At 43.9% G+C, this 12,021-nt stretch overlaps 1 protein-coding gene across 23 annotated transcripts in view; it reads right to left on the reverse strand.

Annotated features, from left to right (window-relative positions):
- The window catches only part of LOC140487166 (eukaryotic translation initiation factor 4 gamma 3-like), a 354,817-nt gene that overhangs the window by 73,501 nt on the left and 269,295 nt on the right, over positions 1-12,021 (reverse strand). For all 23 annotated transcript variants that reach the window (XM_072586763.1, XM_072586783.1, XM_072586762.1 and 20 more), the window contains one exon: positions 10,938-11,060. In XM_072586763.1, coding sequence (XP_072442864.1) covers positions 10,938-11,060 — 123 coding nt within the window. The remainder of the gene's footprint in view (positions 1-10,937; positions 11,061-12,021) is intronic.

The raw sequence follows: 12,021 nt of genomic DNA on the forward strand, positions 1-12,021 counted from the left end.
ACTCGATTCATATAAGGTCTAGGTCTGCCAGATCCCAGCAAGGATTTTCACATCCACTGTAATAATGTGGGAGAATTTTACTCTGCAGTGGTCACCCAAGAACATGGTAGCAGGAGAGTTCTACTTAACTACAGAAGGGCCAGTCGTCAACAGGCTGCCCAGATGCATAGCAGCCTCAGACTGTGCTGTTTAGGCGGTTAGGGTTAGTGAGCCCATAGCAATGACAGGGAATATTATCCTCCACACTAAACACACCCTAGTAGAGATGTTAAACACAGAGAAACTGAGGGCTGTTTCCAAATTGAGAAGGGCAAAGTGGGAGGCAGTTCTTTTACCCCCAAGTTGGACCATGGTAATAGTCAGGGATACAGGAGAAAACCCAGCTGAGGGAATTCTAGCCGCAGGGGAACCGCACAGCTGTGGGGATATAGATGGGGTTGAGGAACTTGGGGGGGGGGGGGGGGGGGGGGGAGTAAAAGATACCCCCTCAGACACCCCCAGTTATGTCCGGGAGGATTGATGAAAGTTAGCCCACACAGGTAGCAGAACTGATAGCACTCGCCAACTCACTGAACTAGCAAAAGGAAAAACCATGAATATATATACAGACAGTCAATATGCCTTCGGTGTAGTCCATGACTAAGTGGTGGAATGGGGCAGAATAGGGTTCGTAACTGCAGGGGACCCCCTATCAGACATCAATTAAGAATGCGGGCACTATTGGGTGCCAGTGAACAGCCAAAAGAGGCTGCAGGAATAAAAATAAAGGCCCATCAAAAGAGAGCCAGCAAAAGAGAACCCAAATTGGCTACAATTCAAAGGAAACCAAGCAGCAGACTGAGCAGCTCAGAAAAGCATAGGACAAGCAGCCATTAACATGACTACAATAGCCACTACTGAATTAGCGAAAGACACTATCCAAATTCAGCAGCTGCAGGAGGACACCCCGCAGGAAGAGAAAGAACAATGGAAACTGCAGGGGGCATTCAAAGGGAAGAATGGTGCTTGGAAGCAAGCAGACAAGGTGCTAGCACTAGCATGTATACAGAACATCTCCCGTACAAGTCGAGAGGCCATGATAGCAAGCCTCGGGGGATAGAGGTGGCGGAAAGGAATGGGAAGAGATGTGGCCAAGTTCTGCTGCAGGTGCATGACTTATGCACAACATAACCCAGGGAGACCCATAAAAGTTAGGATGGGACACCAGCCCAGACCTAGGGGACCTGGGAACACCTTCAGATAGATTTTACAGGACCACTACCACCTTCCCGTGGAAAATGTACTATAGATGGGTCAGTTTTTGTCCAGTGTGTACAGGAGGGTTTCCTGACACAGTATGTAGACAGGCCTACAAGGAGCAAAGCCACTTTAGATTTAGTAGCTGGGTAACGAGCCTCGCCAGGTGTTAGATTTGGAAGTAGGTGAGCACTTTGGAGACAGCGATCACAATTCCGTCAGGTTTATTTTAGTGATGGAAAGGGATAGGTGTATTCCACCAAGCAAGAGTTACAGCTGGGAGAAAGGAAATTACAATGCAATTAGGAAAGATTTAAGAAGCGTAGAATGGGGAAGGAAACTGCAGAGGATGAGCACATTAAAAATGTGGAGCTTATTCAAGGAAAAGCTCCTGTGTGTCCTAGATAAGTATGTACCTGTCAGGCAGGGAGAAAGATATAGAACGCATGAGCTGTGGTTTACTAAGGAAGTGGAATCCCTGGTCAAGAAGGCAGCGACGGCTTATGTTAGGACAAAATGTGAAAACTCAGGGTGCTTGAGGGTAACAAGGAAGTCAGGAAAGACCTAGAGAGAGCTCAGAAGAGCCAGGAGGAGACATAAGAAGTTGTTGGCGGATAGGATCAGGGTTAACCCTAAGGCTTTCCATAGGTATGTCAGGAATGAAAGAATGACGAGAGTTAAATTAGGGCCAATCAAGGATAATAGTGGAAGTTGTGTGTGGAGTCAGAGGAGATAGGGGAAGCACTAAATAAATATTTTTCGACAGTGTTCACTATAGAAAATGAAAATGTTGGCGAGGAAGATACAGACATACTTGCATCTAGACTAGAAGAGATTGAGGTTCACAAGGAAGAGGTATTAGAAATACTGCAGAGTGTGAAAACAGACAAGTCCCTTGGGCCGGATGGGATCTATCCTAGGATCCTCTGGGAAGCAAGGGAAGAAATTGCCGAGCCTTTGGCATTGATCTTCAAATCATCATTGTCTACAGGAATAGTGCCTAAGGACTGGGGGATAGCAAATGTGGTTCCTTTGTTCAAAAAGGGTAGTAGAGACAACCCTGGTAATTACAGACCAGTGAGTCTCACTTCAGTTGTTGAGAAAGTGTTGGAAAAGGTTATAAAAGATAGGATTTATAACCATCTAGAAAAGAATAATTTGATCAGGAACAGTCAGCACAGTTTTGTGAAGGGTAGGTCATGCCTAATGAATCTTATTGACTTTTTTGACAAAGTGACCAAACAGGTAGATGAAAGTAAACCGGTTGATGTGGTGTATATGGATTTCAGCAAGGTGTTCGATAAGGTTCCCCACAGTAGGCTATTATACAAAATGCAGAGGAATGGGATTGTGGGAGATATAGCAATTTGGATCAGTAATTGGCTTGCTGAAAGAAAACAGACAGTTGTAGTTGATGGAACATGTTCATCTTGGTTGAAAAATGTGTTGCTGGAAAAGCGAAGCATGTCAGGCAGCATCAAAGGAACAGGAGAATCGACATTTTGGGCATAAGCCCTTCTTCAGGAATGAGGAGGGTGTGCCAAGCAGGCTAAGATAAAAGGTAGGGAGGAAGGACTTGGGGGAGAGGCATTGGGAATGCGATAGGTGGAAGGAGGTTAAGGTGAGGGTGATAGGCCGGAGAGGGGGTGGGGGTGGAGAGGTCGGGAAGAAGATTGCAGGTCAAGAAGGCGGTGCTGAGTCCGAGGGGTGGGACTGACAAAAGATGGGGGATGGGGAAATGAGGAAGCTGGAGAAATCTGCATTCATCCCTTGTGGATGGAGAGTTCCTAGGCGGAAGATGAGTCGCTCTTCCTCCAGGCGTTGTGTTGCTATGGTCTGGTGATGGAGGTGGCCAAGGACCTGCATGTCCTTGGCAGAGTGGGAGGGGGAGTTAAAGAGTTCAGCCATGGGGCGGTTGGGTTGGTTGGTGCAGGTGTCCCAGAGGTGTTCTCTGAAACGTTCCGCAAGTAGGCAGCCTGTCTCGCCAATGTATAGGAAGCCACATTGGGTGCAGCGGATGCATTAAATGGTGTGTGTGGAGGTGCAGGTGAATTTGTGACGGATATGGAAGGATCCCTTGGGGCCTTGGAGGGAAGTGAGGGGGGAGGTGTGGGCGTGAGCGCAAGTTTTGCATTTCTTGCGGTTGCAGGGGAAGGTGCCAGGAGTGGAGGTTGGGTTGGTGAGGTGTGTGGACCTGACGAGGGAGTCGCGGAGGGAGTGGTCTTTCCGGAACGCTGATAAGGGAGGGGAGGGAAATATATCCTTGGTGGTGGTGTCTGTTTGGAGGTGGCGGAAATGACGATGGATGATACGATATATTTGGAGGTTGATGGTGTGGTAGGTGAGGACCAGTGGGGTTCTGTCCTGGTGGCGATTGGAGGGGCGGGGTTCAAGGGCGGAGGAGCGGGAAGTGGAGGAGATGCGGTGGAGAGCATTGTCAACCACGCCAGAGGGGAAATTGCGGTCTATGAAGAAGGAGGCCATCTGGGTTGTTCGGTATTGAAATTGGTAATCTTGGTGTCCAGTTACTAGCAGCGAACTGGAAGGGTCGGTGTTGGGTCCACTGCTGTTCATCATTTTTATAAATGACCTGGTTGAGGGCTTAGAAGGGGGTTAGCAAATTTGCGGACAACACTAAGGTCGGTGGAGTTGTGGATAGTGACGAAGGATGTAGTAGGTTGCAGAGAGACATAGATAGGATGCAGAGCTGGGCTGAGGGGTGGCAAATGGAGTTTAATGTGGACATGTGTGAGTTTAATGTGTGAGGTGATACACTTTGGACGGAGTAATCGGAATGCAAAGTACTGGGCTAATGGTAAGATTCTTGGGAGTGCACATGAGCAGAGAGATCTCGGTGTCCATGTACACAGATCCCTGAAAGTTGCCACCCAGAGGGACAGAGTTGTTAAGAAGGCATAGAGTGTTTTGGCCTTTATTAATAGAGGGATTGAGTTCCGGAACCAGGAGGTTATGCTGCAGCTGTACAAAGCTCTGGTACGGCCACACTTGGAGTATTGTGTACAGTTCTGGTCACCGCATTATAAGAAGGATGTGGAAGCTTTGGAAAGGGTGCAGAGGAGATTTACTAGGATGTTGCCTGGTATGGAGGGAATGTCTTATGAGGAAAGGCTGAGGGCCTTGAGGCTGTTCTCGTTAGAGAGGAAGTTGAGAGGTGACTTAATAGATTCATACAAGATAATCAGAGGGTTAGATAGGGTGGACAGGGAGAGCCTTTTTCCAAGTATGGGGACGGCAAACACGAGGGGACACAACTTTAAAGTGAGGGGAGATAGGTATAAGACAGATGTCAGAGGTAGTTTCTTTACTCAGAGTAGTAAGGGTATGGAATGCTTTGCCTGCAATGGTAGTAGATTTACCAAGTTTAAGTGCATTTAAGTCGTCATTGGACAGGCATATGGACATACATAGAATAGTGTTGGTGGGATGGGCTTCAGATTAGTATGACAGGGCGGCGCAACATCGAGGGCCGAAGGGCCTGTACTGCGAGTAATGTTCTATGACAGAAAACAGAAGGACAGAACAATGTCTGTTACTGAGCAGCGACTGGATTTGTTGTCCTATTTAAGGGGACTTAGGCACCAGCTACCCCAGACCTCCCAAACCTGTTCGTAGTAGGAACAATTGTGCCCCAGACTGTACCATGTGCCAGTGGGGGACGTATTAGGAGAAGGATAGTGACCCACTCCATCAGTCAGGAGTTCTGTGCTGCCTGGCAGGCCCCCACCACTTTGGGGTCATCATTGGGATATGGATTTCTGGATCTCTATCTTTGGGGGGCACAGCAGGAGTCGTCAGCGCTAAACACCAATATTATCTTGTATGTGGCCTGACTATCCTAGGCAACAGTACCTAAAAAGTTCTGGAAGCAATTAACACAGAGTTGGCTGAACTCAGACTCTACACACAGAAGTCACGTTACGCGGTGGATTATCAATTAGCACAGCAAGGGGGGGCAGTTTGTACAATTACTGGTGACAATTGTATTACCCATGTTATTGACGCATCTTATAATATTACAGAAGTCATCAAGAATATCCGAGACCAGCTGGACAGTTTTTGACAGGGAACCACAATTACAGACAGCTGGCTAAATTGGTTGCTAGGTAAATCTTGGAGAATCTATTTGGCACACGGGATAGTTCTCCTCATTGCACGGATGCTGGTATTCCGTGTGGGCCTCAGGTGTTTAAAGCTCTGCTGTAAGGCGCTACTGACAAGAACTGCATCAGCAGCGAAAGTCATCACAGAAGAGCCCCCAACGAAATTGGCACTCCATGATACCCCTTGGGAGGGGATGTTTGCCATCCCCATACTTGGAAAAGGGCTCTCCCTGTCCACCCCATCTAACCCTCTGATTATCTTGTATGTCTCTATTAAGTCAACTCTCAACCTCCTTCTCTCTAACGAGAACAGCCTCAAAGCCTTCAGCCTTTCCTCATAAGACATTCCTTCCATAGCAGGCAACATCCTAGTAAATCTCCTCTGCACCCTTTCCAAAGCTTCCACATCCTTCTTATAATGCGGTGACCAGAACAGTACACAATACTCTAAGTGTGGCCGTAGAGATGACCTACCCCGACATTTAAATTAGGTGGTCTGTGGAAGATCTCCGAAGTCTCCTCCTTGACCACAAAGGGAGGAGTGAAGAGGGAGATGGCACACGGACACACAAGATGGCTGCTGAGCCATCAGTTGGCCAACTTGACACACAAGATGGCCACCGGATCACAATATGGAGAGAAACAGCAAAGCAGATACAGACACTGACTGGGGCCACCAGAACGCCAGCATGATGCACTCACAACCCAGTTGATGAGTTTAAGGCAGGTGGGGGAGAGAATACACGGGTAATGAACACTGCCCACCAAACTGTCTAGCTCCAGTCAACACCTCTTATAAAAATGCTAACAGCTTGATATAAAACTCAATACAAAATGATAATAGTCAGGGCTGCAGTAATTGTCCTTCTCAGGAAGAGCGATTAGTTCCCATTACTATAGCAATGGATTTCTGTGCAGACATTGAAACTGACAATGTCTGTGTTGAAACTGACAATGACCACGTGGAAATTAACAAAGGCTGTGCTGGAACTGACTAAGACTGTATCGAAACTATCAATGATTCTGTAATGATTGCTATAAACAAACCATGTTACATCACTGACCTACTGCATCAGAAGATGTATGAAAGTTTCTTGACATGTGCTCCAAGACGAGAGAAAACTCACAGTTATCCACTGTGCTGGTGGCGTCTTTCTCTCCCTAAAGCTCCGGTATGTCCTTGTGCAATAAACTCTGTCAGTGAACCCTGATTCTGACTCCAAGACTGATGTTTCGCCCCACAACAATCTGAACTAAGAGTATTCTTGAAAAGGTAAGATTTAACACAACAGGAGATGTATGTCTGAAAAGGTTAATACTTCCTTCAGAAAATACAAACCACTGTGTTATTGGACAGGGATTTGGTCAGAGTAAACTAGACACTGGTAGGGGACTGATCAGAGACTAGTGTGCTCCTAACAGTCTCTGGAGTAATGTAGGTCATATTCATATACAAGTTGTTCTGCTATAACATGACAGCTATGTTCCTCTGCAACCTTGTGCTATAGAAAATCATGCAATGGAAAACTGCTATAGAAAAATGCACTGTAGAAAATAACTAATAGAAAATTACTATACCGCTTCAGTAGAAAGTTTTCATTATCCAAACAATGTCAATTGCCTTATAGCCAATTTGCACTGATGAAACATGCATTATAGCAGTCTGTAAATGTTTGCAGAAATGCCATATATTCAACTTTGTTTACAAAAGACAACCAGAAAGGTGCTTTAGAATTGAAGGAACCTATGCTACGATGCAACTCATAGAAATCTTAAGCACAGTCAAATCATAAGACTTGATACATATCAAACATATTACATTCTACATCAAATTACAAATCAGAATAAACTGTCATATTATGTTTGTATTAGTTTGACCGACAACATCTTCTAAAAGTAGCAAACAAGACCCGAAAAAACTGCGAATGCTGGAAATCAGAAACAAAAACAGAAACAGAAATTGCTGGAAAAGCTCAGCAGCATCTGCCAAGAGCAATCAAGAGTTAATGTGCTCGTGTTCAGTGACACTTCCTCAGAACTGATAGCAGCAAGGAAAATGTTTTTGTGCATTAGATAGGGTGAGGGAAAGGGATAAAGAGTAAATGATAGGTGGAGGTAGAACCCAAAGGGAGAGAACAGTTGGACAAAGGAGTGGATTACAATCAGCCAGGAGAATGAATAAACTACTAATGGGGACAATGGGTTGCATGTAACAGCAGATTATGTGGTAACAAGGCCTGCTGTGTGGGAGCACTTGCCCCTGCAATTGCAGAAGGTGCTCGGTTACTTCCTCCCTCCTCAGTAGCCAAGGGACCAAACATGTATTCCAGATGAAGCAGCATTTTGCTTGCACTTCACTCAATCTGGCCTACTGCTAATCTAGAAATAACAAATACATGTAAAATCCTATTTTCTGCATATGAGGGCACAAATGTTGCCTGATCTGCCAAACAGACTTCGGCTCATATACAATGACACAAATATTTCAATGATATTTATATCTGATTATGGACAGTGTGTTCAAGGAAGAGTAATATCTAGTTTCAGAACAAATCTGAATACATATCTTCAAGAACTTAAAAAGGAACACATAATTATGCTAGGATAGATATAGCTAATTATTTACTCATGTTTGGCATTGACTACTCTCTTTCTCAAGCTAAATGAATATTTCTTTTGTTTTTACTTTGGAGAAAGACATGAAAGCTTGGGAAGTTAATGGTGATGTCTTTGGGACACTCCATATCACAGTAGAAGTGACGTTGGATGTATTAGAATGTATGAACGTGGATAAATCTCCTGGTCCTGGTCAGATATATTCAAGAACCCTGCAAGAGGCTAAAGAAGAAATTGCGGAGGCCCTAGCTGATAGTTTTGCACCATTAGTCATGGGTGAGGAACTCCAACACTGGAGGGTAGCAAATGTTGCACCCTTATTCAAGAAAGGCTGCAAAGAAAAGCCTGGGAACTGTAGACCAGTAAGCCTAACATCTGTGGTGGGTAAGTTACTTGAGAAGATTCTGAGGGATAAGATGTACATGCATTTGGAAAGACAGGGTTTGATTAGGAGTAATCAGCATGGCTTTGTGCATTGGAAATCATGTCTTACAAATTTGTTAGAATTCTTGCACATTCTCTCTGTGTCTGCGTGGGTTTCCTCCATGTGCTCCGGTTTACTCCTACGATCCAAAGATGTGCAATTCAGGTGAATTGGCCGTGCTAAATTGCCCATAATGACAGGTGCATTAGTAGGGAGTAGGGGAATGGGTCTGGGTGGGTTATTCTTCTTGTTGGGCCGAAAGGCCTGCTTCTGTACTGTAGGGAATCTAATCTAATCTTTGATGAACTGACCAGGAAGGCTGATGAGGACAGGGTGGTAGAGTAGTCCATACGGATTTCAGGAAGACTCTGATAAGGTTCCACATGGTAGGCTGATCTGGAAGACTAGATTGCATGGAATCTAGGGGAAGCTGGCAAATTGAATACACGGCTTGACAGTAGAAAGTGAGGGTAATGGTGGAAGGATGCTCGTCAGACTAGAGGCCTGTGACTAGTGGTGGTGCCTCAGGGGTCAGTGCTGCGCCCATTGCTGTTTGTTATCTATATTAATGATTAGATGAGAATGTACAAGGTATGATTAGTAAGTTTGCAGATGACATTAAAATAGGCGGTATCGTGGATAGTGAGGAAGTTAATCAGAAATTGGAGCAGGACCTTGAACATCTGGGGAAGTGGTCGGAGAAATGGCAAATGCAGTTTAATGTAGATAATTGTTAGATCTTGCATTTTGGACAGTCAAATAAAGGCAGGAGTGTTGTGATGAATGGTAGGACCTTAACGAGTATAATGGAACAGAGGGACCTTGGAGTTCAGGCGCAGAGCTCTCTGAAAGTGGAGTCACACATAGAGACTTCTTCACTGCCCTGTCTTAGTACACTGGCCTTCATCAGTCAGAGCACTGAGTATAGAAGTTGGGAAGTTATGTTGCCATTGTATAAGACGTTGGTGAGGCTGCACTTGGAGTATTGCGTTCAGTTTTGGTCACCTTGCTAAAAGAAAGATGTTATTGCTCTTCAAAAAGTGCAGAAGAAATTTACAAGAATGTTGGCAGGACCCAAAGGTTTGAGTTATGGAGAGAGGTTGGACAAGCTCGGACATTTTTCTTTAAAGCATAGGAGACTGAGGAGGGGGGAATCTTATATAAGATCATGAGAGGCACGGATAGGGTGAATACACTCAGTCTTATCCCAAGGATTGGGGAGTTGAGGACTACAAGGCATCAGTTTAAGGTTAGCAGGGAAAGAATAAAAGGAACCTGAGAGGGCAACCTTTTTTTTACACAGAGGGTGGTACACACATGGAATGGGTGCCAGCAGAAGTGTTTCAGGCAGGTACATTAACAACATTTAAAGGCATTTGGACAAATAAATGGATAGGAAAGGTTTACAAGGATATGGGCCAAGTGCAGGGAAATTAACTTAGCCTGTGGATGGACATTTTGGACAGCATGGACCAGTTTGAGCCGAAGGGCCTGTCTCTGTGCTTTAGGACTCTATGGCATAATTCCAAAAAATTAAAACTAATAACAGTATGACATTTCAAAAATAAAATAGGTCCATGAGTTTGATTAAATATCTAGGTTTCTTTCATATAAATGAATATTGACAAGGTAAGCTCTTGAGAGAGGCAGGATGAGAAAGAGGGAAAGAATCACATTGTTGATGGAATTCAGGATACAAACAGTGTGCATACCAAATGAATTCTTGCATTCATAATTATATGTCCTATTAAAGATATCTTCCTCTGAACTATTAACATCCTTCATACACAAGGTAATCGGCCTTTGGCTTTGAGCCTGTCTCTCTCCATAGTCAGGCTATTAAAAGAAATCTCTGCTAGCTCCAGATGGAGATACTGACATTTTCTGGAGAGTGAAAATAGCTTTGTATTTTTCAATGCCAAAATGGCAACAAACCAAGATTTGACTAAGTGGTTATAAGCATCACCATTCCATTTTTTTTGGTCTCCACTTTTTATACAACAAATTAAATAAAAACAAGGAAAACAGAGTTCCAGAAAAAACAGGGTTTTGATCTCCCTGGCTCCTTGAGTAACAGCCATAGCTTTAGTTTTATTAAAAAAAGGAAGAGTCCCTGTGAAACTCCAAAACTTGAGGAAGGCGTAGCCGACTAAGAATGAACCACCTAGTTTTTATCATAGTTTAAACTGCCAGTCCAAAATACAAGTAGTTGCATTCCATGGCTTTGTAGTCTGCCAAAGTATTCTTGTTTAGATGAAGTTGAAATGTGTTTAAATTTCACTTAGATTTACTATTAGCTAAATTTACGGGTTTCAAGGACTTACAACCAATCCCTTCAGTAAAACCAGCATTACAATTACAAAACAGTTGGTCAAGTTTGAAATCTGAGCTTTCAACACATCTACCCCTGATCTGTTGTAAATCAAGTGCACGCAGTATGCACATCTGAAACAACGTGATAGGGATGTTTAATGAAGACATAAGAATATCTCAGCAAAGATAATTAAGTAACAATGTGCTTGAAGAGAAACATGACTTACTGTGCCTGCTCGCCCACTTTGTGGCTGCCTTCCAAAATCTGCATAGGGTGGTGTGAAATCTGGGCCTCGGGGCAGCATCCGTGAGGGGTCCAAAGGTCTTACAATTTGTTTGGTCTGGTTGATCTGAAAATGAAGACGACTTTTGATTCAACAGGTTAAGACATAATATACAATAGGCACATCCAAGAGGGAAACCAAGCTGATACGTTTATACCTTGAACTTTAGAGCAAGTAAAACTACTTTGAAAAGGTACGGGTTTGGAAATGGGCAGAAAATGTATACGAAACCCTAGTCTAATGCGCTTTGCCATAAGTATTAGATCATAAATCACATTAAAAAATGATGTCTGAGACTGCTTTCAGGGATGGTTAAGCTTAAAGAACAGACTGGTGTAGCTTAGGTTTTTCTCCTGTTGACAGAGGTTTCAAAATCACATGGGCTGAATGGCCTCCTTTTGTGCTATAACGATTCAATGATTTTATTAAGCTGCAAGTAAACTTCCTTCAATTAAAAGAACAGAAAGAATAATTGGACTGAAATATGTTAATTAGTTGCTTTATAAAACAACTTGAAATCATTTAACACCTTTTGAAGCAAAGTTTAACAGCAGGCAGTGCCTTCTTTACCCACAACCACTATCAACTCGAAGGTCAATGGCAGCAGTTAAATGGAAACATCACCACCAGCAGAAACCCCTCTAAGTCACGAACCATTCTGGCTTAGAAATATATCACTGCTCTTTCAGTGCCGCTGGGTCAAAATCCTGGAACTCCCAAACAACACAGTGTCTGCCTGCACCAAATTGCTGCCGCTTAGGAAGGAAGCTCACCACTACCTTCTCCATAGCAACTAGGGATGAGTGATAAATGCTGACCCAGCCAAAGATGCAGACATTCTCTAAGAAAAGTGATTAAAACAAATGATTGAAAGCAGAGTCAAAGATGAGTTTGAAGTGGCATCTTATAGCAAGGAAGGCAGTTGAAAGGAATTAATTCCACAGCATGGGCTGCAAGCAGCTGAAGGCACTGCAAACAAAGATGCAGTTTTTAAAATTGAGAATGCTGATGGCTAGGGAAGATTACA

This window comes from Chiloscyllium punctatum, chromosome 16 (genome assembly GCF_047496795.1).
Source record: "Chiloscyllium punctatum isolate Juve2018m chromosome 16, sChiPun1.3, whole genome shotgun sequence".
Lineage (NCBI taxonomy): Eukaryota > Metazoa > Chordata > Chondrichthyes > Orectolobiformes > Hemiscylliidae > Chiloscyllium > Chiloscyllium punctatum.